This window comes from Xyrauchen texanus, chromosome 35, assembly GCF_025860055.1.
Source record: "Xyrauchen texanus isolate HMW12.3.18 chromosome 35, RBS_HiC_50CHRs, whole genome shotgun sequence".
Classification (NCBI taxonomy): Eukaryota; Metazoa; Chordata; class Actinopteri; order Cypriniformes; family Catostomidae; genus Xyrauchen; species Xyrauchen texanus.
The window spans coordinates 17,342,624-17,369,657 of NC_068310.1; the positions used below are offsets into that span (position 1 = coordinate 17,342,624).

General features: G+C 37.3%; 1 protein-coding gene across 2 annotated transcripts in view; it reads right to left on the bottom strand.

Moving 5' to 3' along the window:
- Nucleotides 1–21,435, bottom strand: part of LOC127628671 (constitutive coactivator of PPAR-gamma-like protein 2) — a 36,648-nt gene extending 15,213 nt beyond the window's left edge. The window contains exons 1-7 of one of the 2 annotated variants that reach the window (XM_052105455.1): nucleotides 21,402–21,435; nucleotides 5,291–5,537; nucleotides 4,301–4,383; nucleotides 3,856–3,984; nucleotides 703–805; nucleotides 510–583; nucleotides 124–413 (exon numbers count right to left, since the gene is read on the bottom strand). In XM_052105455.1, coding sequence (XP_051961415.1) covers nucleotides 124–413; nucleotides 510–583; nucleotides 703–805; nucleotides 3,856–3,984; nucleotides 4,301–4,383; nucleotides 5,291–5,537; nucleotides 21,402–21,407 — 932 coding nt within the window. In that variant the 5' untranslated portion in view covers nucleotides 21,408–21,435. Of the gene's footprint in view, nucleotides 1–123; nucleotides 414–509; nucleotides 584–702; nucleotides 806–3,855; nucleotides 3,985–4,300; nucleotides 4,384–5,290; nucleotides 5,538–20,146 lie in introns of both variants that reach the window. The other variant, XM_052105454.1, reaches the window with a different exon arrangement.
- Between the last annotated feature and the right edge of the window lie 5,599 nt (nucleotides 21,436–27,034).

Here is a 27,034-nt window from a genome sequence, read left to right on the forward strand (position 1 = left end):
TAAAAAGAATATTTCACATTGTCGCAAATAACATATTGCTAACAAAACAGTTAAAACATGACATTATTGAAAATATATGGGTTTAGAATGGGTCTACAAGCATGTGCAAAGGATTGGTCTCACTTAGTGCTGGTGTCATTTTGCTCCTCCCCATCTGAAGACGATGATGATGATGAGGGGGAAGGGACTGTGGGAGCAGCTGTGTGATGATTGGGCTGTCGGCTGCCACCTTGAGAGGAATCATATGGAGCAGACCAATCAGCAAAGCCCATTTTCCCAACTAGTGAATCATTACAGTCCTGCAGAGTCTGAGTGGGGTTCTGGCATAAAAGTGTAGGACCAGTGGCAGGGTTGGGTACATACAGCCCACCTGGATAAGGCACCTTAACACCTGACACCTGGGGTGGACCAAACTGTTGAGAGAAATATAAGAGATAATCTCTTAAAATTAGATTTAAAATTAGAAAATGAATTGTGAGAGATCATCAAATTTTTATGGCCAAACTTACCTGAGCTTTACCAGGCTGCACTGCCCCCATGTGGCCTGGAGGTCCGCTAAACTGACTAGGCCCAAAGCCTGGAACTGCAATAGAAAAACAGAAGTAGAAGATTCACAAACAAAATAATTTGACTAAAATGTTTTTATAAAGTTCATATACAGTACATACTGTGCATGATCTGCATACACCACATAATACCTACAGAGGTAAGGAGAAGGTCCCATGGAGAGAGGTCTTGGTTTACTGGCCACTGAAAAATATTCTACTGCCTTCTTAAACCTCTCAAATTTATCTTCAGTTCGAGACTGGAAATGAGAAAAAGGGGAGAGTTCTGCATGTAATGATGACATTTTATTAAAAAAAAAAAAACTATGGATTTACAACAACAACGTGTATAAAAGCAGCAGGAGGTGGTAATATAGACCTTATTCATGCTAGATTCATCTTTGATTTTTAATAGGAATGACATGGCTGTGAGGGATACACACACAAACATATATTTATTAGGGATGCACCAAAAATTTTCAGCCGAAAATGGCACTTTCGGTTTTTGGCCGAAAGAGAAAAAATTTAAATATGAGCCGAAAATACCTCCTCGCCCCGCCCCTCAGTGCTCAGATTTCACTCTGGATCGATCTAGCCCTTATCACAGCGCTACCAAACAAAGGCCGATCATGTCAGCGGTGTGGAAATTCTTCAAAGTTTCTGATAAGGTCATCAAATTTGCAATCTGCAGTGTTTATTCAGCAGAAATGTCAAGATATAGATATAGATATACACACACACACACACACACACACACACACACACACACACACAGTACAGCAAGAGATTCTACAGGAAAGTGTCACAACTAGCGCAGCTACACCACAACTTGAGGCGTATCTAGCGGAACTATGCCAGAAGTGACAATCCCCTTGACTACGGTCGCATAAACAAAGACCGCTTTCCTTTGCTTGCGCGGATTGCGCACAGGTATTTATCTGCCCAAGCACCAGCACAGAGAGTGAGAGACTGTTCAGTGCAGCATCTCAAGTTCTTGATGAGCTTTCTGATCAGGAGAGACTGTCAGAAAGTTTAGCAATTTTTGTTCTTGAAGAGAAACCTGTCACTTGTACTTTATTAATTTTTAATAAAAATTACTGTTGCATATTTAAACTTTTTGAAAGATGTTAGCTAAGTTCATTACTTGACTGTTGTTTTTCATATAATAGTTTTCTAAAACTTTACATTATTTGGATAATTGTTAATAAAATCTGTAAAATTAGATTTTTACAGAACTGAAAGAAGAATAATATTTAATATAGTTTTAATATATTTTTTGTCCAATTTTGGTGTTACTTTCAATAAAAGTGTGATTTATTTTATTGGTTTGTAGTTTTTCAATTCAGATTCATGAAATTAATGAAAAAGTATAAAATTAATACAATTATACACACCATTTTATTTTTTTAATAGGTAAAAATTTTGGTTTTCGACCAAGTGCATCCTGGATTTTCGGTTTCGGCCCAGAATTTTCATTTCAGTGCATCCCTAATATACATATACACATACAGTCAGGTCCATAAATATTGGGACATCGACACAATTCTAATCTTTTTGGCTCTATACACCACCACAATGGATTTGAAATGAAACGAACAAGATGTGCTTTAAATACAGACTTTCAGCTTTAATTTGAGGGTATTTACATCCAAATCAGGTGAACGCTGTAGGAATTACAACAGTTTGTATATGTGCCTCCCACTTTTTAAGGGTCTCTTCAAATGGCACGAATGGTATAAAACTGTATAAAGCTCATAGATCACATGTGATTTTCCACAACTCATGTTGTCTTGAGTTCTTTGTATACTGAATGTTCTTGGACAAATATTTTATCAATGTTTTATCCGAGGAATGATCAAAAAACACTAAACTGCAGTACAGCCCATTGCAGAGTCTGTAGGTCTATCCTTCACAGCCTCTTTGTTATTCCCATTAAAAATCAAATATGACACTAGCATGAATAAGTTCTGTGTTGTTGGTAGGGATGTAACGGTTTCAAAGTTTCACAATATACCTCGGTTTTAAAACGGACAGTTTTCATACCGTTGAAATCTTCTCATTGACGGTATTGCATGAATATATTTGTTTTTTCCAGAAATTTTCTAAAATCCAAATCAGTTTAAGACAGAATCAGCAACATCTACACAGCATCATATAAACTTGGCGAGATAAAATAAATCTTTAAATTGCGCCTTCATGTTACAATTGACTGTCACTCAATTTTAAAGGTGACATGCAGGTGTCATGAGCGCATCAGAAGTGCAGCACGAGTGATATGCAGAAGTGCAGCACGCATCATACAGATATGTCCGAGCCTGAAACTTTTTGGTTACCCAGTCTGTAAATTCTGTCACAGAAAACTATTGGCTTTGGCGGGAAACACTTTGAACCTTAAGCACCATCTCCGTGAGCACCATGCCATGGAATTTGCAGAGATGAATGTGAGTGGAAATACAGTATAATAAATTATAGCCCCTGTTTCATAAAAACACCAGATTCAATGTAGTTTTACATCATTTGTATTGACTAGATAGGCTAAAGTTATGTTTATGCTTTGTCACATTCACAAAAGCAGCAAACGGATTTAAGCACTCTTAATATTACGTTGCGCCAGCAGTGCAAAAGTAGGTTCAACAATGTGTTTGATACTACTAATAATATGCTTTATTTATAAAACACAGCACTAAATAGGGTTTACAAAGTGCATGGCTTTTGGTGTTCTGGAAATTGATATTGACAGAATGCATGCAGGAAATGTACTTTGAAATTGTGGCAGAAAATGGACAGTATTGGACAAAATGCTAATAAATATACTGCATATTAATAATATATTGTCAGTAGGTATTGTTTAGAATTAAACTAAATTACAAATGAAACAAATTATTGAATGAATACAAATGCATATCTGAAGTGTTAACCAGGGCAATAATCATTTCAAATTATTTAAAATTTCATAAATAAAATATCAATCATTTTTTTTGTTATAATCATCTGAATACTGTACATGTTGCATTGTTTTACCAGTTTATGTTTTGTTTTTTTTACCTTGTTGGAATAAGAGTGTCCCATAAGTTAAAGGATTAAAATTGAAGAAATCCAAAATAAAGTTCAAGAATTGGTTATAACTGAAACGTTTCTATGTTTTTCTGACATATTTCATATACAAATATTAAATTGCTAATAAAATTATCAATGCACCTAAACACCATGATGCAGTAATACCATGGTAATGTTTGTGACTGTTATGATACTGTGAAAATGTCACACCGTTACACCCCTAGTTGTGGGTATTAACACTGCAATGCTTCACCTGTGACTGCTTGAAAACATCCTTGGCCACCGAATCCAAATTCCCAAGATCTTTGATGGATGCCACATACTCTGATACAGCCTTAATAACAACCTCACAGGGAGGGAGGACTAACTGATGAGCCCTTACCTGAACAGAGAGAGGAGAAAATAATTATGATAAAGATGACATATATGGATATATTTGTTTTTGAAAAGTATGTAATTTCTGGGCCTCAAACAACACAGCAAAGAACTGCAAAAAAATAATTTAAAAAAGTTACCAAAAACACTTCCCTGTTTTCCTTTTATTGGACAAACAGTCAAACCATATGTTGAGCTAATGTGTTGAGCTGGTTTAGATAACATTACACACTTCATCAAAGTCCATTACACTATATCATAAACTGCGGTCAATGAAGACTGGAAATATTTCAAACTGTGCAAAATTAAAAAGATAAGAGCACCTTGAGTGAAGCAAGAGGGTGTTCTGGGCCTAACAGACTCCAATGAAAGGCAGCTAAGTCTTCATCTGGAAGAATGTGGTTACCTGTTTTGAAGACCCACATTTAAAGACTTTAATTCAAAGAACAAAAATAAAGTCAAACACCAAGGGTCAGCAGCCTTTTTTTTTTATTTTCCTGGTCACACAGAGGGGTAATCACTAGCACGCAAGCAACAGCAAGAGAGGACCAGGCTATTTTATCATATGTTTAAGTACGTTTTTTGCACATGGATTCCAATCTACATCTTGATGTAATCCTTCCTCAATTACGCAGCATGTTTTCAGCTGAATGGGAGGATAAACACTATTAAAGTGTGACGTGACTCGTGCTGCACGTGCAAGCAATTTGTGCATCACAAGCCAAACAACTATTTAGCCCTTTTCGGTGAATCACACCTGCAAAATCCTAAAACTTTATTTCCAGGTTTAATTTATATTTTAAAGAGACTCTTCTTTTTATCAGATTATGTTTTCTCTTTTAATCGTTCAATGTAATTTTGAGTGTGAATATGGTTTAAGCTGGGTGTGCCTGTATGGTGGGTTGGAAATCTCAAGGATTAATAGTGGTGTTTTCCTTATATATCACGTGTTGTTCTGAAAGCAAAAGAAACACGGAATGTAGGCTGTCATCAGCACAGCCTGACCTAAGCAAAGTGGGTGTGTTTACTCGCACGATAAACCGAAAGCGAAGTGCTGCCGGATTGTGATGCGTGAATGGCTTGCACACACTGCACAAATATGTTGGGTATACTGCAGTCTCGTCACATTTAAACTTTTTGTTTAGCCTCCCCATTCATGAGGAAGGATTACATCAAGATGTAGATTGGAATGCAGTTGCAGAGTTTCATACAAATAAAAGAGTTTACTCATCACTTGCTGGCGTACCATAGGCTGCCGACCCCCCGCCATTGTGTATGTCCTGCCTTCAAAAATGGCAGTCAAGGTCTCTTACCAAGAAGAGCAGCAAAGATGGGCAGGTGCTGGGCCTTTAGGCCGAGCTGACGAGCAGCCTCTGAGAGCAGGTACTGATGAGTGGTCAGATTCTTGCCATTCCAGGAGAGCTTGAGAGCATGGGAGCTGAAATATGCTGGAACATTGCATAGCGCAAACTCTGAGTCCTGTGCGATTAGCCCCTGAAAACCATAGTCTCTGTACAGCGATAAAACCTCCTGATGATGGTCCTCAAGGGTCTGCACCACCTATAACATGAGAACGGTGGGAGTATTTATTGCATTCATTATGAGTAGAAAACTAGATAACACTTTTCAATAAAGTTCCTGGGCTCAACAACAAGAATATCCCACTGGTCTGGGGACAGTATGAGGGAATTTCTGGCCAGCTGATGGAACTGTCACTTGCCCTATTAGGCCAGTGCTGCGTTCTCACTAAATGTTCCATTAGTTTTTCTTGTAAATGTGCTTTTATGCCTTGCAAAACATTTTATTTCTGTGATGTGTATTGTTGTTGCAGATTTAAACTCATCACCAAGGTAATATTATCTAGCTCAGCATATCCTAACTAGAGGGGTCGACCGATTAATCGGCCGATTTTCAGAATTTTTTACATAATCGGCATCAGCCAATATCCAAGTATATCCTAGTGTTGTTGTGGAACACGTGTTCCACGCACGCTGCCCCTAGAGTCATTTTCCAGCAGAGTGAGCAGACCTCATCCAGTGCCTAAGGAAGGAGCTAAATGGAGAAAATGGAGTTCCATGGAGAAAACAGTAAGGATTAAATTTGTATAACTTCTTTATATTTAATTACAAACTTTTGATATTTTACTGCCAACTTCGAGAAAAAACGCGACAAACGCGATAGTTGACATGACATTCAGCTACTTTGGATATTGATAGCGTAGTTGAAGTTGCATTATCACAGCAGAAGGGTTGATATCATGTCACAATAAGTAAGCAAGAATTTTGCAATTACAGACAGTGAATCTGAGACTTTTATTTGTTCTGTTTGTGTGTCTTATATTTGAGAGGTTTGTCACTCAATGCAGAGAAATAAGTACTAAAAAAGATACCAACGCACTATAGGCTAGTGAAGGACTGGCTTTGGTAAGCTCGGACGTTATCGGTTCTGCTGTCGGTACTGGAGAAATTAAGAAAATACATTTATTATTGCTATAAAGAGAAAGTAATTTTATCTCGCCAGCCATTTCTATGTATAATAATTCTATGAAACCATTTGTCTGTGATGCAATTGAGCTATTCGCAGTCAGAGAGAGAGAGAGAGAGAGAGAGAGAGAGAGAGAGAGAGATCTCATGCACAGCGAGCAAAACACAGCCCTGCTAAATGAGCGACAGAACTAAACATTCAAACGTAGCCTGGTTTAGATCTGTGATATTAGTCTGATTTTATTTTATATTTCGCCTTCCAAAGATTATAAAAAGAATATTTATACATAAGCTGCATTCTGTCTAGCACAACTTCCTTCCCTTCACAGCGGTGCACTGACATTTCTCCCTAAAACTCAAACTTAACGTCAGAATCAGCACGATCGGTGATTGTTGTAAAATGCAGTCTAGCTACTGCTGCTAAATTGCGGGACGCATTTAATAATAAAAAGAGCGCAAGAGATACCGTTTCCAAGGCGGCGCGTGCTCCGAAACACACCGCAATGAGACAAGCAAAGTATAGGCTATTTTGGGTTTCATGTGCGCGTCTAAACAATCAACTATACACAAAAATATGTCTAAACGACCGGCATGGAGAATTCACTTAAACACAGTTTATGTCTTAAATGGACGTAGTTATGGAAATAGTTGGGAGAAAATATGCTGCATCAGGAGCCTATTAAATCTGAACTCGGTCTTAAAGGGGAAGCATCCTAATAAACATGATGACGATTGAGCCATTACTGCGAATCAAACAACAAAAGGCAAAGAGAAAATCACTTACAGCTCTTGAATGAATAACTTCTGCATTAATGAGCATTAATCTATGATAAACTATGCAGTGTTATTTTACAATTGATTACTAGATTATTAGATTTCTTTTTAGAGCACACCTGAACAGTAATGTTAGTAGACCTTCCTGAAATTAAATCACTGTGCCTATATAATGTTTATCTTTGTTTAATATATATATATATATAATATATATATATATATATATATATATATATATATATCTGGCAAAATCAGGGGTGCCGTGTGAAAAATACTTCAAACATTTAAATAATATTAAAATAAAAAAATAAAACATCTTAAAAGACCAGAATATAATACATTTCTCAACAGTAACAAGTAAAAATAATACTGCTGCTGTGCCTCTCTCTCGCTCATGCACACACCATTCCGCAACTAATTGGGCACATTGGCCACTTGATAATGCAAACAAAACGATAAACAATCATTCCTGTTTGTAACCATTGGAGCTGTCAATAATGCAAGCGTGCAACATCGGAGCAATCTTTTTGCCTCGTCACATCGTTATGCTCGCTCATATTACAGCTGCTTTGATTACAAAGGCAGAAATAGCTAAATTGCTTTGTGTGTAATGCTTCCAGAACAGCTGTAGGGTGAAGAGAAATGCTTCAGGCTACATCATCATTCTGCTAAACACTTGACACATCTCCATCTGACATTTTCTCTGCCTTTTTAATTAGTCATTTTAATAATAACTAAGCCCGTTTGACTATATTTTTAATTATATACGTGCATATTCAAAATATCATCTTTTTTCAATATTTTCTAAACATATCCATTTTCAATAAATATTATAACTGATTTAGCAAAAAGGTCCCCTCTTTCAGGATTTCATCATCTGTAAACTGCAGAGCACTGGCTTATTGAAAATATAACACCACTCTTAAAAGGAATAGTTAACCACAAAACGAAAACTCAGTCATCACATACCTTCAGGTTTTTGCAAACCCATATGGATTTCTTTCATCCGTGGAACTTTAAAGGATATGTTAAAATTTCTATGGGATTGGAACAACATAAGGACGAGTAATCATGACAGAATTTTCATTTTTGGTTGACCTATCCAAAATTTAGAAGAGACTGATGTTAAAATGTAGATGTTTAGTATTGAGTTTTGTAAATTCTCAAAGGGTGTCTTGACTGAGATAAGGTTGGGAAACACTAATCCAGCTGGCTAACATAGATGAGGTTCTGTTAAATTTGTGAGAATAATCTGTGATAGTCTTTTGAGGCATCAGTAAGAATGGGATGAAAATTTAAATCGATCAGTAATGTTTTGCATTGTATGCCACCATTTTCCAGCAAAGATAGTTTATCGGCAAGAAATAAACATTTATTTAATATGTTATTTTTGGCAGAAACGTAAACAAAAACATACTGCTAAAAAAGACAATTTATAATTTTTTGTGATGGAGCAAGTGAAAATGTTGGCAGGTCAAGCAAAAGTCTGAAATACGTGTCCAACCAGACAAGCAGATAAGAAATCTTGTTAATATTAGTCAATACATTAGGATTCATAGAACATACATAAATATGAACATACATACATATATTTGAACCAGTCTGGCTATTCTCTGTTGATCTCTCTCATCAACAAGGCATTTCCGTCCGCAGAACTGCTGCTCACTGGATGTTTTTTGTTTTGGCAACATTCTGAGCAAATTCTAAAGACTGTTGTGTGAAAATCCCAGGAGATCAGCAGTTACAGAAATACTCAAACCAGCCCTGGCATGATCGCTTGTGCCAGATGGGCTGGTTTGAGTATTTCTGTAACTGCTGATCTCCTGGGATGAATTGTGCCAAAAACAAAAAACATCGAGTGAGCGGCAGTTCTGAGGATGGAAACGTCTTGTTGCTGAGAGGTCAACAGAGAATGGCTAGACTGATTCAAACTACAAAACTGACAAAATATACTGTAACTCGGATAACCGCTCTGTACAATTGTGATGAGAAGAATAGCATCTCAGAATCCTATTCTGTTTTGGCAGCACGAGGGGGACCTACACAATATTAGGCAGGTGGATTTAATGTTGTACACACACACATCCATCAACATTTTAACTTAATACCTGCACTAATAGGGTACATGCATCAACAAAGTGCACTTCAAACTCATCTCCACATATTAGGAAGCTGTACATCAATATAAAAGGAATAACCTTGCTATTAGAATGCATATGAGAAGGGATGTTGTGAATGCTGCTAGAGTATTTTAAACATTCGTGGAAATCCCACATGAACAACCCACACACCTTATTGTTTGATGTCTGTTCGAATTAGCACATAATGTATGCTTAAAAATGGAAGGGAGTGTGTGCATTTTCGGCTTACCTACGGCTTTTACCCTGGGTGATGTCAACGTAAATAATGTATTACTATAACGGCATTTTAATGCCATTAATCAAAGCGGATTATTGACACTCTTGATAGATTACAGCTGCACAAGGAAACAGGAAGAACTTGCATAAGCGTTTTAAATAAACCCTCACACGCATTAACATATTACCAGTATACAGCACTTGTGTCGAGTGATGTCTGCAAATAGTGCCCGTTTTGTAAATGTTTTTTGACCATCGCCGTTGTAACTGACTGCAAAAAGAAAATCTTCCCAGAAAGGAGAAACACAGGGGGGTTCTCTATCAGCTGTTAATTTTCTCCACTTGTCATTTTCAACTACACACAACGCTTGCAGAACTGTGATGTCATCAAGTTGACCCACCTGAAACACAGGTGAATTAGCGAAGGTTGTCTGTTTGACGCTTTGTTTTCTTGACCAAAACTTGTGCTCCAGATGAGTCATTAAATGTGAGGTGAACCGACCAAGGTGACAATGCTTCCCGAACCATGGGTTGCAAATGGTACAGTTCGTTTTTTTACAGAGAACCATTACACCCCCAAAATACACATACACACACACACACACACACACACAGGCGGCCAAAAGTTTGGAATAATGTACAGATTTTGCGGTTTCGGAAGGAAATTGGTACTTTCAATTCAACTGATCACAAAGAAGAGTCAGGACATTACTGATGTAAAAGGGTCAATGACTAGACGGAAGATATGGTTTAGTTCACCTGAAAATAAATGTACAAATTACTTGCATACATTCTTTTATAGAGGACCTAGTCTTAAAGTTCTGGTTTTAATACATTTTGAGAGAATATTTGGGGGATGATGGCAAAAATGTGGCGTAACAATAAAACCCACGCAGAGGCGGGAACTTTCGAACACTCACAACAAGCAAAAGATTGCGGCAAGCAAAGCTGCTGCGGAGCCTCAACTGAATCATGTCGAAATGAAAAGTGGAAAAAGCCAGGTTTGGAAATTATTTGCATTTGAGGCTGATGAAAAGGGAAACATCATAGATCAGCAAAAACCTGTTTGTAAACGCTGCTTTCGCAATTTTCTGACGAAAGGAGGAAACACGTCAAACTTAATAAAGACAGACACACGGATTTATTCAAGCAAATAAAGCAGGTGAGTTGAAAAGCATATTATCATTTGCATTAGGGCTGAAACGTTTAGTCGACATTATCGACATCTTCGAAAATACAAAATTGATTGAGAAAAATGTTCTTGTCGAATAGTCGTTTGAGCTCATTTAACGTAACATGAAATCACATTAAACTGTAACGATATCGCGTGAGAGCAGCAGTTCACGCCTAATGGAGAAAGAATTACACAGATCAGTCCAGATGCACTCTAAACTTTCACAGTTTATTTTGTAGATCCCAAAGTATTAGGGAATGATTAAAAAAATAATAATTCAGAAGCGTACCATTGTGGAATAAGCGGAGGCGGAGCTCTTTAAAGGAAACATCCCGGCGTAACATCTTAAATGCAGTAAAATGTCTTTATTAAAGTTCAAATAATACAGCAGCAGGTCATGTTAATAACTATAAACTCAGAAACTGGCATTTCTCTGTGTGGTCGGTGCCTCTTCTAGGAGTTGCACGAATGTCCCAATCTAAGGGGGAGAGATTGAAACTTCACCCGGCTGAGTATGGCAAGCCTTTTATTCATTTCCAGGATATGAATTCTTCATATCAACAATTAAATTTTCACTAGTTAAAATGATAGTTATTGATATCAGGAATTCGATATCTACTAGTAACAATGGCAATTCTTGATATCTGTAATTGTATTTTCACTAGTGAAATGTCACCATAGGCTGCCATTCAAAATCAATTGTTGATATCAAGAATTGATTTCTTGTTGAAATTCCAATTTCACATATCAGAAATACAATTCGTACTAGTAAAAACCTTTATTTTTGATATCAAGAATTCAAATGTCACTAGTTGATATGTCTCTTCTTGATATCAACAATTGAATTACTACTAGTAACAATGTTCATATTTGATATCAATAATTCAATTTTCACTAGTGACAATGTTAATTTCTGATATCACGAATGTGATTGTTACTAGTAAGAAAGCCATTTTAGATATCTGAAATTATATTGATATCAGAAATTCAGATATCAAAAATGTAAATTTTTACTAGTAGTAGTTCAATAGTTGATATCTAGAATAGACATTTTTACTAGTAACCACGTAATTCTTGATATCAAGAATTCACATTTTTACTAGTAACAATGTAATTATTGATATCAAAAATGATATTTCTACTAGTAAGAAATACAAAGCTGATATGTGTATTCGGAATTATAACTAGTAAGAAATCAATTCTTGATATCAACAATTGATTTTGAATGGCAGCCTATGGTGACATTTCACTAGTGAAAATACAATTACAGATATCAAGAATTATAGTTTTTACTAGTTGAAATACAACTCCTGATGTCTAGAATGAGCATTTGAACTATTACAAATCGAATTGTTGATATCAAGAATTAGCATTGTTACTAGTTGAAATGTAATTTCTGATATCAAAAATTGCCATTGTTACTAGTAGATATCGAATTCCTGATATCAATAACTATCATTTTAACTAGTGAAAATTTAATTGTTGATATCAAGGATTCATATCCTGGAAATTAATAAAAGTTAAAACGGCTTGCCATAGCTAAGAGAGACTCTGCCTCGGGGAACTCATCGCACGCTAAATGCAGCTAAATTAGAACGCGATTGCTCGCGACATATTTAATCATAATATATGTCACTGTGTATTTCTTATCATGAAGAAAATTGGCAATTTGCAGCTTTATTAATAAGAGAGCACTTTGCACATTAGTTTGGAAATTGTTTTTTATTAATTCTATCGTATGCTCGTTTATTTAGGCTTTTTTTAGTACTTGGTAAAAACTTAAATTAAAAGTTGCAAAAGTTGAAGCAAATCTTATATAAGTGTTCAAAAATACTTTAAGCATACATTGTTCAGTTTTGTTATAAATAAAAAATAATATATTTAAATGAAAATGTTGCTCAATGGCATATTTATGTTCTTAGTTCTGCTGCTAATGTTTTGTAGACTTTGTTAATAAAAGAGTGTTGTTTAGTAACCTGTTTTTGCTTTGGTACTGAAAATGGTATCGAGTACCGTGAAATTTCACTGGTATTGGTACCGACTACTGAAATTTTGGTACCGTAACAACACTAGTACCAAATAATTAAACTTGCTTTAAAAAAGCTGAAATTCTCAATAAAACACCCTATCAACTAGTTTATAATCTTAGATTAGAACTCTTTAATAGTAAATAAAAGTAATGGAACACCATTGTTCTGAAAATTACAATAAATTTGGGGGATCCTGTCATTCAAGTCAATTTCCTGAAGCATCAAGTTGTTATAACCACCATTCAAGGAGCCATTTTGTTATGTGCAAGAAGACCATATGACAGGAAATGGTTTCACAAAGACATACCCCTGATGACCCTAACTGCTGCATAAAAAGATTAGTAACTCTCTTTAAAATATTCTAGATAATTTTATATGTTTAGGGTATGGTCAGGTATTCTTGTGTCAAGTAAAACATTGATCATTCATCATAATTTAAAAAAATGAGTTGGCTATTTACTTAAAAACAATTATGTTTGAAATATTCACACCAAGACTATGTGCTTGTGTCCATGATAATGCCTGTTAAATAAGATTTTAAATTGAAATGTCAAATGGTGTAACCAGTTACACCATTTGACTCCTATTACAAGCCTGTCTGTTAGAGGCCAATTTTAACAAATATCAGTAGTTTATTATGCTGAATAAAGTTAAAGTAAATATTACACAACATTTACATAAATATTACATTAAGTAAATATTACTTTGACACCTCCTGTTGAACATGAACAGCATCTTTAAATATAATCTATAAAATACAATTCATTGAATTTCTGCAATTTCCCAATTAATACAATATAATAGAGGGCAATTCCATGCAAAGGTCACCCTTACCGTGGAAAAAAATTAGTTTTGCGCACACCTAGCCTCATCAACCTTACCTCCTCAACCTTACCTCCTATTCTATTATGAATCTGATGTGCTGCACATTATCTCTGAGCCAAAACCTTTGAACTCACGTCATTCAAAAATAATGACTGGAATCTTTTAAAAGCGCACACATTTTTGAAAATATGTCTTTACTGAAGTTTACTTCACCTTGTTGACTGTCATGCTTGATTTTCAATGTCAACTTCAACAAACAATGGCCTTTCACTGTAGAAGCAATATGCTCAAGTGGTGTAACCAGTATTTTTCATAAAAATCTGATAATAGACAGGAAGTTTTATGTAAAACAAAATCTACTCTTCTATTGCAGAGTAATGTTTATTTTTACATAAATGCTTTAGAAAAGAGAGGTGCTTTCAGCATATGTCCCTCTCAATATCGCAAAAACACATACAATTATTACAATTAAAATTTAGAGATTCTAATACATTCTATTTTCATATGATATTTTAAAATGATAATTATTTTGATGAGTACACTTACACTCTAGGTGGATAAAATGTTTATATTTCTCAATCTTTTGTGGTTACACCACTTGACATTGTCAGGCGCATTGTGTTACCTTTTTGTATAAAGTGGTGCAAATGTAATTTCAAATTACATGAAACCAACACAAATGCAAATGTACATTTGAACAAACCTTGTGCATGCTTCTAAAACAATTGTTAAAAATATTTTTGAATTGCTCATCCTGCCAAGCCTTATTTGTCATTGACCTAAAAACAGCACCATCACTATTTGAAATTAGCAATTTTTTTTATCAAATCTAGACAGGCCCTATTTCCAGCAGCCAACACTTCAACACCTTATCCTTTAGTAATCATGGCAAATTGCTAATTTGGTACTAAAATATCACTTGCGTTATCAAACACAGTTGAAAGCTATTTGGTTTGTTAAATGAAGCTTAACATTGGCCTAGTTTCCATCCACTTTTCACGCTATTTTGTTATCGACAAAGTGAAAATGCGTAAACTTTTTTGTGACATTTGGCACCTTCTGCATGTTTCCATTCAAATGGCCTTTTATTGATAAAAATGGTGTGCGTGATGACGTCATGCCTAAAAAAACACTTTGCCACATAAGTTTTGGTTTATCTCAACCGAAATAAGCCCTTAAGCCATATCATACAGATTATGCATGTTGGTCGCTAATTCGCCTCCCAGATGTCCCTAATTTTTTTCCTCTTATGTTTTGGTAAAATGGGGAGATTATTGAGACAATTCACTGAAATTAGCCAGTTTACGGTCATTTTAATTTCACAAATAAAAGCAATCAGAAGAGGAATTGCAATCAAAAAGGAACAGTTGCCCTTCTGATAAGACTGTAGGATAATATTGGTGCTGATGTTGTGCCTATCGCAGGCTGCCACCGTTTCCGACCTGAAAGTAAATCGGCATGGCCCTGTTCAAGCTGGCAACCTGCCCTAAGAAGTGGGGAATCTTTCAGTCTAAGGACAATCCATCGATGTGCACAGCTATTAAAGAAAAATGGATGCGGTGTAATATCAGAGTTTATGTATATGATACATTCCTGATATTCAATAGGCTATTTTGAACAATCATCTAATCTAAAGCATTGTCATCGCAACTGCATTATGTCCCGCATATTTGTCAAGCAACTTTAAATGACCAACTGAACTTGATTGTCATCTAAAATTTATTTTAGCATCATAATGCAATTTATATTTTCTGAAGAAGCTTAGCAAATGCGATGAGGTAAAGAGGGTTAGATTCAAAATATTTAAATGTTTTAAAATGTTCAAAATCTCGTTTTGAGAAAGTGAACTTGGCATTGGACAAATAGTACAGATAGTTTATAGTCTTGAAAGTGTAGAACATTCTGAGAATGTCATTCAGCCAACTTTTTTAATATAGTATAATTATTTTCATGCAGGGAATTTTGCCTGCATTTTATCCAAAAGTAAACTAAACAATCCATCCATCCATCCATCTATCTTCAACCACTTATCCGAAGTCGGGTCGCGGGGCAGCTGCTCCAGCAGGGGGCCCCAAACTTCCCTATCCCGAGCCACATTAACCAACTCTGACTGGGGGACCCCGAGGTGTTCCCAGGCCAGTGTGGAGATGTAATCTCTCCACCTAGTCCTGGGTCTTTCCCGAGGCCTCCTTCCAGCTGGACGTGCCTGAAACACCTCCCTAGGGAGGCGGCCAGGGGGCATCCTTACCAGATGCCCAAACCACCTCAACTGACTCCTTTCAACGCAAAGGAGCAGCGGCTCTACTCCGAGCTCCTCACGGATGACTGAGCTCCTCACCCTATCTCTAAGGGAGAAGCCCGCCACCCTTCTGAGGAAGCCCATTTCGGCCGCTTGTACTCGCAACCTAGTTCTTTCGGTCATGACCCAACCTTCATGACCATAGGTGAGGGTAGGAACAAAAATTGACCGGTAGATCGAGAGCTTTGCCTTTCGGCTCAGCTCTTTTCGTGACAACGGTGCGATAGAGCGAGTGCAATACCGCCCCCGCTGCCCCGATTCTCCGGCCAACCTCCCGCTCCATTGTCCCCTCACTCGAGAACAAGACCCCCAGGTACTTGAACTCCTTCACTTGGGGCAAAACCTCATTCCCTACCTGGAGTACGCACTCCATCGGTTTCCTGCTAAACAATAATTTAATAGAATTGGGCTGTAAGTGATCCAAATATGCACACTGAAACATTTCTCCTAGTATTGTATATTTATTTTTAATTTAAAACATCTTTGTGCATAGAAAATATATGTTTTATGTTTTGTGGGCTAATTCGTGGAAAAGAAACTTTAATAAATAAACGGATGGCTACCGCGATTATATTAACAAACATTGGCCATTTATTTGTTCTTGCACATGTGGATGTGAATTTGTGTTGGCACTCCTGGAGTGTCATGTTTGCATTATTGGCACTATATGCCGTCAAGATTAATCCATAATCACATACAATAAATTGGCTTAAGGATGTATACCTTGTTGTCAAGATTAACACAGGCTAAAGACTGGGGCAAATTCTGTCATGTGACACTACATTTTTGCGTTAATGCCAATTTTCCAAATCAATTTTTTGTGACATTTGATCGACATAGTTTATGCGCTAGAGTTAAATGGAAAAATATTATGTTGACACTTGCACAAAAATTCCTGCATGTACAGTCTGAAACGCAATTGCCCTCGTGTCTGTCGGCAGACACCAATTACGAGAAAACTTCCCTTCGCCTTTGAAGGAATGCAATGTGATGGTTGTACAAATATTTTTTTTTTAAACAATGCCTTCAACACAGGCCACCATCTTGATTGTTTTGGTTGGATTGATCATGATTAAAAATGCATCACAGTTTTCCAAAGCATCTGTTTTCACAGTCCACACTACATCGCGAAAACTGCGTTTTCATATTTATCCACTTTGGAGTGCATTTTCAAAAAGCTTTGTTTTCGCGGACAAAAATACAGTCTCAGTGTGGATGGAAGGTCAAAATGGAGAGAAAAAGATGCGTTTTCAAACAAAAATGTATTAGTGTGGGCTAGGCATTAGTGTTTGTTTTTGAGTTGCCACAGTATACAATAGACTGGCATGTCTTAGGGTCAATATTAGGTATTTCAGCTTTCTCTAGAAAATCGTCAGTCAATCATTGTTTTGAGGAATGAAGGCTATACACTGCTTGAAACAGCCAAAAAACTGAAAATTTCATACAAAAGGTGTACACTACAGTCTTAAAAGACAAAGGACAATTGGCTCTAACAAGGACAGAAAGAGATGTGGAAGGCCAGATGTACAACTAAACAAGAGGATAAGTACATCAGAGTCTCTAGTTTGAGAAATAGACACCTCACATGGCCTCTGCTGACAGCTTCATTGAATTCTACCCGCTAAACACCAGTTTCATGTACAACAGCAAAGAGAAGACTCAGGGGTGCAAGCCTTATGGGACAAATTGCAAAGAAAAGGCCACTTTTGAAACAGAAAATCAAAATGATAATGTTAATGTTAAAAGTGGGCAAAGAAACACAGACAATGAACAACAGATAATTGGAAAAGGGTGTTATGGATCTTAACCCCATTGAGCTTTTGTGGGATCAGCTAGTCTGTAAGGTGCATGAAAAGTGCCCGACAAGACAGCCACATCTATGGCAAGTGCTACAGGAAGTGTGAGGTGAAATGTCACCTGAGTCTCTGTAAAAACTGACAGCTAGAATGCCAAGGATCTGCAGAGCTATTAATGCTGCACATGGAGGATTTTTTGATGAGAACTCTTTGAGGTAGTTTAAGAAGTTCTGCACATTAAACTTTTGGCCACCAGTGTGTGTGTGTGTGTGTGTGTGTACATATATATACATATATTAGGGGCATAAAAAAAATATTGTATCGTATGGGAAATATCGTATTGTACATGAAATCTGGGGAATTAATTTTTCCAAAAGCACTTAACCAGTCACTACAAATATATATATATATATATATATATATATATATATATATATATATATATATATATATATATATATATATATATATATATAATTTACAATTCTTGTTGCACTTAATTATGTTTTGTATACTATTCTGATGATAGTGAAACTTTGTAGTATGGCACTTTTCGTACCACTGTCTCCTTAAGATGATTCGCTTATGTTTTCCTCTTTTGTAAGTCGCTTTGGATAAAAGTCTAAAATCTTGGTAGATTGGTAAAAATCTACCAAGAGACTTTATAGTGTTTAAGCATTAAAAGAACAAAGTAGATCTAATAGTTCTCATTCAGTTTGAGCATGATTTTTTGTCCAAAAAGACAACAATAATATAAAAGTGAGTTTCAATAAGGTCCTTATCTTCTCCTTTATTAAAACTTTCATGGCTACAAATCTACTGACTTCAATAGAAGAATTAGAAACAAAGCATATCTATGGTATTATTTTCCTACATATTTCAACTGCTGATCATAACTTTTATTAGAAAAGACAACAATAATAGTCTAATAATAATAATTTTGAGTATCAATAATGTTCTTTCATCATTTTACATGATGTGAGTCGTTCAACATAAGCGCCGCATTGCCCTCCACATGACAAATGCTGCAGAAAGCATCACAGAGGGGTGATTTTATGAGCTTGTCATGGAAGAGAGCAGGAGGTGTCCACAATAAACATTGAAAACATGTATATGGAAGAGAAAAGAAAAGCTTGCAGTTGCTTTGATAAAGTAATAAAAGGACTTGTTTATGTTTAGGTCTAAGCATTTTCTTGGTGAATAAAAGTAGTTCAATAACTGGTCTCTGATATTCATAAACAATTAGGTAATATTTAATTAAAATAAATTATGAGGCATTCAATGTCTTCACAAATTTTGACAATTTTTTTTAGATTTATTGTTGCTTAGTACTCTCAAAGACATTATTTGTTAAGCAAAAACGTGTGTAATAATCAGTTTAAAGTGGTGTCACTTAATAGACTTCAATGTATTCTACAGCATTTACGCAAGTCATTTGAAAACCCCTAACGTGTATAAACATCAGTCACTTTTACATATTAATGTAGCTCTTCACAATCACAAAAGTGACCGATTATAGTTTCAATATGGCAAATTTCATAGTTTGTTGAAGTTGTCTTATTTTGAAACCGGCCTTTGTAACGTTTGTAAATAAAAAAATAAGCGATTCACGACCGTGTCAAACCTGTTTTTAATGTGCATTTAAATTTACAAGTAATGAGGTACTTTTTTGTGGGTTATAGTTCCGATGTGATAGAATTACTCGAAATTGACCATCCCTACTTATAAAGCCAAAACGGCTTCGTTTAAAAACTAAAAAAAAAAATACAAAAATGATTATCACTATAATAATTCACCTCAACATGTTCTTGCAAAATTGTAAAAAATATGCTCCAGGCATCAATGGCATAACAGAAATATATTCACTACATTTAACTGTCACTACCATATTGATTTATTTATTTTTTTACGTCATGGCTGTTAGTCGGCGCTTTCATAGAAATCCGAATTTACAACTTGTAATTTGAGTTCTACAAAGACATGAACAATTTTTTTGCAAGTCGAAATCTTCTAATTACGCTACTTCAGACATGACGTGAACGCAAGTCTGAATCCTTCCCAATACAAGGATCACATGACCAGTATTCGGCTGGTCATGTGATCCTAACATGGCAGCCCCAATGAGGGGACCCTCTCCATGTAGAATAAAACAGCTTTCATAAGGTTACTGATATGACTGGAGTCTTCATCTTAATAGAGTGCTCATGACTTTATAAATATGTAACAAAATGTATATAATTTCTTAAGGAGAAAAAGGTTTTAATGAGTTAAAAAAAATTATTGAGTGCACCTTTAACATCTTATATTGTAAATGGGTAGCTTCAACAACGATACACAACATGTTAACATAACTTAGATTAACATACATAAAATACATGTAAATCCAAGCAGACTATTGAGGATGGCATCCTCTAAACAGCAGGCCACTCACCCGCACGCGGAATCGGAACATGGCGAGGCGGACACAGTGGCTCAGGCAGGCCGGGGGCAGGAACCAGGCTCGCGGAGGGGGCGTAGCCTTGCTCCCGACGTGGTTGACGATGAGCTGTGCTGTCTGCCGCTGCCCCTGTGCCCGGCGCGCCCACTCCGGCCACCGATCCTTCCCAAGCGTGCCGTTAAAAACAACCACCAGCTCCAGCCCGCCCTGATATAAACAGGCCTGGGACAGCGCCGCCAGATAGCCGAGCATTGCGTTCCACTCGCCTCCACACACCCAGTCGGTCTGGTAGCCCCCGTAGAGCCGCTGAAGGCCAGAGTCTGCGTCGACGAGAATGCGAGCTGGCGGGGGAGGCGGAGGCAGCGAGCTTGGATGATGGTGGTGGTGGTGATGATGATGTGGGGGCTGACGGCCTACTGTTCGCGCAAGCTTGAGAAGGTCTACTGGAACGGCCGCCCCGGGGCAGCGTTTCTCCAAATACTCTTGAAACCCTTGAACTCCCATGTTCTATAGCGGTCTAAAACTGATTTATTGGTTATATGTTTAAACAAAGTCTCTTAACTATATCTGGCCAGTTACAGATAAATAACTAATCACATGAAATGTCTACACTGTGTTGAGTCTGGTAAATTATCCGACATTTGCAACTATTAACCAACCCCCTGTAAAATTACAGATGCATGCAGCTATTTTTTATATTTGGTCGCGTAAGTGCAATGTGTCCATTCCTTACTGTGTTACAGTGGCACACCAGAATAATAATCCGAAATACCGTCTATGTATTTTGAGTAATTACAATGTTGCACGGTGGAAAAAATCATGACCACATTCTACAGTGTAACGATGGAGGATACCAGCACGCACGCTACAGTTATGTCGACAATTTTGTGAACACCGAAATATATAACCCTATTTGCTACCCATCTAGGTGCAAATTAAACACTGACTTGCTAACCAACATGCTCGCTTGTTAATTAAAACGAACTCTAGTTAATAGTGAATACAGTATGTTTCACTGGATAACAGTTATAAGAGCTACAGTTTGTGGCTAACAAACTAGCTCGCACACTTAGCCAGTTAGCCCAGTTCGCGGCGTGATTGACGCGTCAACTAGTCGAGACAAATCGGGGGAAGCCGCGAATCGGAATGAGATGAATAATTAAGGGGAAAATAAAGTAAAATAAAACAAAAACAAAACCCAGACGTTGACTCTCTCACTCACGACTTCATGTTGTGGAGCGGAACATACTTTCATGCGACGTCGGCCATCTTGCGACTTCCCCGCGGACCGATAGAAAGTGGAAGGGGACGTGAGCGACGGAAAGTGGGAGGAGCGATGACGCTATTTCTGGGGAATGTAGTTTTTGCCACCTGGAAAGGTCATGCTGCGTTGAATAAAGCAAAAAGACTACAAGTACATCCTAGAAAAAAAACAGATTTATTGAAAGGAACTGATCTTATTCACGCTTGCGCCATCTTTTAATGGGAATGACAACGAGGCTGCGAGGGATAGACTTGGCATACTAGGCATACATACGAGGTCGAAATGGCAAACTACATATGTGTCTATGGCAGACATCGTATGAGTAGTATGGTAGTATGCACTTGTGACCTCTTCAAATTGCACGAAAGGTATAAAGCTGTATAAAGCTCCTAGATCACATCTGATTCTCCACAACTCATGTTGTCTGGAGTTCTTTGTAGGCTATATGAATGTTTTGACCAATGCTAAGTGGTGCATAAAGCCCAAAGCACATTCAAATTATTTTATGTCATTCCGTTCAATTCAATCTAGCAGGCAATATGAATCTGGACTAAGTCTCTGATCAGGATCATGAACGCTGCATTTAAACGACACTAGGGGGAGCCAAAGTAAATAATTTGGTGAAAAAAGTCAGTTTCTGAACTGTGCGTCAGCTGATTGTGGAACAGCACCGCTGGCTCAGGGGCCCCATTCACGAAACGTCCTTTAGAATACATTTCTTCTTAACTACCTTTATCTTCTTAATTTCTAACTTAAGAAAAATGTTGTGTATTTATATTCCCGAAAAAAAAAATAAGAAAGTTTTGATATTTTCTCAAAAAATTGTTCTTAAGATAAAACTTAAGGAGCATTCAAATTCTCGAGAATATTTTTTTCTTCTTAAAAGTCATCATTGTTATCACCAAATTCAAACAATAAATACTGTTTTTAAGCTTTTTAATGTAGTGACCAGTCATGCTAATTAAAAAAAAGTATGTTACATCTCTCTCTCTCTCTCTCTCTCTCTCTCTCTCTCTCTCTCTCTCTCTCTCTCTCTCTCTCATATGCTGGGAGCGAGTGAACGGAGTATGGCGTGGGTGAGAGGTGTTGTTGAGTATTTTTTCCTTAATTTTCTTTTTTTCCTTTTTTTCTTTCCTCTCTTTCTTGAATTTAGTTTTATTAAGTGGTAGGATTATTTTGGCTGACTTCGGTCAGCGAGTGGGGAAAATGGGGACTAATGCGGGTGATTTCTCGCAACTGACTATCAGACATGGTTGCAAATGTATGCCTGATGCGTCTGTGTCAGTAGAGGATTGCCTGGGGGCCGTGAGTGCTGTAGTCGGCGGCGTAAACATCAGGTCTGCCTCTCGCATGAATAAGGCGATAGTAATTTTTTTGAGTCAAAGCCAAATGGTTAATGATTTAATAGAGAGCGGATTAACAATAAACGAAATGTTTGTGCCCGTTTTGCCTCTGTCGAGCCCATCAAAAAAGATTGTTTTGTCAAACGTACCTCCATTTGTCAAAAATGAGAAGCCAGAGGAAATACTATTGCGATATGGTAAATTAGTGAGTCCCATTAAGATGATCACGCTTGGATGCAAAAATCCCCAACTTAAACATGTAATGTCTTTTCGGCGCCAGGTTTTCATGATTTTGAATTCTCAGAGCGATCCTTTGAACTCGCTTTGGAAGTTTAATAGTAGACTTTTGCAAGATCACAACTTTGTGCACTCTTTCACCTTTTTTTGGGAGACGTGGAGAGAGAGTAAAATGCTATATAAGTCCCTAAGCCAATGGTGGGATATTGGCAAAACACAAATTAAACTTTTTTGTCAGAACTATATTGCCTATAATAAAAGTATCCTGGAAAGTACATTGAAACAGCTTGAACAAGACATCCTTTACACTGATGATAAAGCGGATGGTGTGGACACTGCTGAAATCCTCGAATGGAATAAATTTCTCTTTTAGAAGAAAGGGCCCAAGAGACACTTGTACGAGCAAGGTTTACCACCTTTAACAATATGGACGCTTCGACATCATCCTTTTTTAGTCTGGAGAAGAAGACTGTAAATAGGAAGATTTTATGTCATTTGAAACTTCCAGGAGGAGGAAAAGTGACTGATGATCGTGGAATCACGTCACATGCTTTATCTTTTTATGAAGAGCTTTACAAGGCTGAAACCTGTGATGATGAAATGGCTGACATTCTTCAAGATTTACCTCAACTTACGGAAGAGGAGAAATCTAGACTTGATCTACCTTTGACTTTTGCTGAACTTCTGGCAAAGTTCCAGGATTGGATGGGTTGAATGCTGAATTTTACAAACAGTTTTGTTCGGTGATCGGAAAGGACCTGTTTTCTGTCTTCTTGGAGTGTCTGGAAAGAGGCACATTACCTGTGAGCCTTCGGAGGGCCGTGATTACTTTACTACCCAAGAAGGGTGATCTTGGAGACATTAAAAATTGGCGCCCTGTGTTATTGCTCGGAGTTGACTATAAAATATTTTCCAAAGCTTTGACTAATAGATTCAAACTCTGTATATCTTCAGTGATTCATTTAGATCAAGCTTATTGTATTCCGAATCGATCTATTTTTGATAATCTTTTTTTGGTTCGAGACTTGATTTCCTTTGCTAAAGTGCATAAACTCGATGTAGGTTTGGTTTCTTTGGACCAAGAGAAAGCCTTTGATCGAGTTGATCATGGCTTTCTTTTTAAATTTTTTAATGCTTTTGTTTTGGTTCATCATTTATTTCTTATGTTAAGCTCCTGTACACGGATGTATATAGCATACTAAAAGTAAATGGCACCCTTTTAAGACCATTTTTAGTTGGCAGAGGTATACGACAAGGGTGTTGCCTCTCAGGTATTTTATATGCTATTGTTATTGAACCACTCTTGGCAGTTCTGAGACGTCAATTAAGTGGGATTTCTACAGTGTGTCCTTATAGTACAGATTTGGTAACAGCTAGATTAAGTGCATATGCTGATGACGTTACAGTGGTAATAAGGTCAGATGAGGATGTTAAGAATTTGGTAGCATCTCTGGATGTATATCAAAGAGCATCTTCCTCAAGAATAAATTGGCAAAAGAGTGTATCCTTTTTGCTGGGCAAATGGGAGAACGGAGGCCCGCCAGTACTTTCTCAGCTGTGCTCTTGGAGCTTGGAAGGGTTCAAAGTGCTTGGGGTTTTTATGGGGCTAGATCAATATATGGAGAATAATTGGGAAGGTATATTTGATAAAGTGTCTGGCCGTCTACAAAGGTGGAGGTGGATTCTCCCTAATTTGTCATATAGGGGTAGAATACTTATAATTAATAACTTAGCTGCATCTATGTTGTGGCATCGTTTAAATGTACTTGATCCACCAAAATTTATTTTGCAACGTTTGCAGAAGATTTTTGTAGATTTTTTTTGGGACGGTCACCATTGGCTTCCTCCTGCAGTTCTTTACTTGCCAGTTACTGAAGGAGGTCAAGGGTTAATTGATGTGACCGCTAAAGTTAAAGCTATGAGGTTAAAAGTTGCTCAGACTTTGCTTTATTCTAAAGGGCATACACCATCATGGGTGTCATTTGGCCTGGCTTTGCTCAGAACTTTTGGCGGCTTTTCCCTTGATAAACAATTGTTTTTGATGTCTTCGTATAGTCGAAACGTTATAGGCCTATCTGATGTAACATTCTATGCATCAGTTTTAAATTCCTGGACTGTTTTTAAGGAATTTGGACGAGAAAATGACCATTTTGGCCTGAATGAGCCACTGTTTTATAACTCCTTTCTTGGTGGCAATGTTTGCATGTCTAATATCATTGTTAAAACATTTATAGATAAGGGTTTGACCACAGTTGCACATCTGATTGATATTGCTTCCAGAAAATGGAGACCAGCAGCCGAAACAGGTGGGATTCAGGTCTGTGAGGATGGTGGAACTTTTCATAAACAGTCTGAAAGCTGATTTTCCCTCCCAATTCCTCCATTTTGTAAATTGTTTCCTGTCTGGTGATTCGATGCAATGTTCTTTCCCTAAGTTACTTGTGTCTCCAAGGGTTTGCACAGAGGATGACCAAGAGGGGAAGTTATTGAAATTTAAGGGGCTGCAGGAGCTTGATTTTCAAGCTGTTGGAAAAAGAGAGTTTTATCAGATATGTGTAAAGACTGACTATTTTGGGAATATTATTCAGAGATGTGATACAAAATGGAGAGAGTATCTTATGGACTCTGATGATCTTGCCCCCTCTTGGAGACTGTTGTATAAAGGTCCCCTTCCAAAACGATCTGGGGATTTACAGTGGAGAATATTGCACTGTGTGTTACCTACAAATAGTTTTGTTTCTAAGTTTTATATGGCGGTTTTATCATTCTGCAATTTTTGTACTAAACCAGAGACTGTGTTCCATGTTTTTGTTGAATGTCCTAGACTAGGATCACTGTTTACCTTATTGGAAAGAATACTTGGAAGCCTAGGTTTTTGTTTTAACAAGACATTCTTTATTTATGGATGTAAGTATTCAAAAACACACAGAGAACAGTGTACCTTGGCAAATTTTGCATTTGGGCAAGCTAAACTAGCCATTTGGAAGACTTGCAGAATGGCTGCTGAGGGGAGAAATACAGGTGAAACTCGAAAAATTAGAATATCGTGCAAAAGTTCATTAATTTCAGTAATTCAACTTAAAAGGTGAAACTAATATATTATATAGACTCATTACAAGCAAAGTAAGATATTTCAAGCCTTTATTTGATATAATTTTGATGATTATGGCTTACAGCTTATGAAAACCCCAAATTCAGAATCTCAGTAAATTAGAATATTGTGAAAAGGTTCAGTATTGTAGGCTCAAAGTGTCACACTCTAATCAGCTAAACACCTGCAAAGGGTTCCTGAGCCTTTAAATGGTCTCTCAGTCTGGTTCAGTTGAATTCACAATCATGGGGAAGACTGCTGACCTGACAGTTGTGCAGAAAACCATCATTGACACCCTCCACAAGGAGGGAAAGCCTCAAAAGTTAATTGCAAAAGAAGTTGGATGTTCTCAAAGTGCTATATCAAAGCACATTAATAGAAAGTTAAGTGGAAGGGAAAAGTGTGGAAGAAAAAGGTGCACAAGCAGCAGGGATGACCGTAGCCTGGAGAGGATTGTCAGGAAAAGGCCATTCAAATGTGTGGGGAGCTTCACAAGGAGTGGACTGAGGCTGGAGTTACTGCATCAAGAGCCACCACACACAGGCGGGTCCTGGACATGGGCTTCAAATGTCAAACGTCTTACCTGGGCTAAAGAAAAAAAGAACTGGTCTGTTGCTCAGTGTTCCAAAGTCCTCTTTTCTGATGAGAGCAAATTTTGCATCTCATTTGGAAACCAAGGTCCCAGAGTCTGGAGGAAGAATGGAGAGGCACACAATCCAAGATGCTTGAAGTCCAGTGTGAAGTTTCCACAGTCTGTGTTGGTTTGGGGAGCTATGTCATCGGCTGGTGTTGGTCCACTGTGCTTTATTAAGTCCAGAGTCAACGCAGCCGTCTACCGGGACATTTTAGAGCACTTCATGCTTCCTTCAGCAGACAAGCTTTATGGAGATGCTGACTTCATTTTCCAGCAGGACTTGGCACCTGCCCACACTGCCAAAAGTACCAAA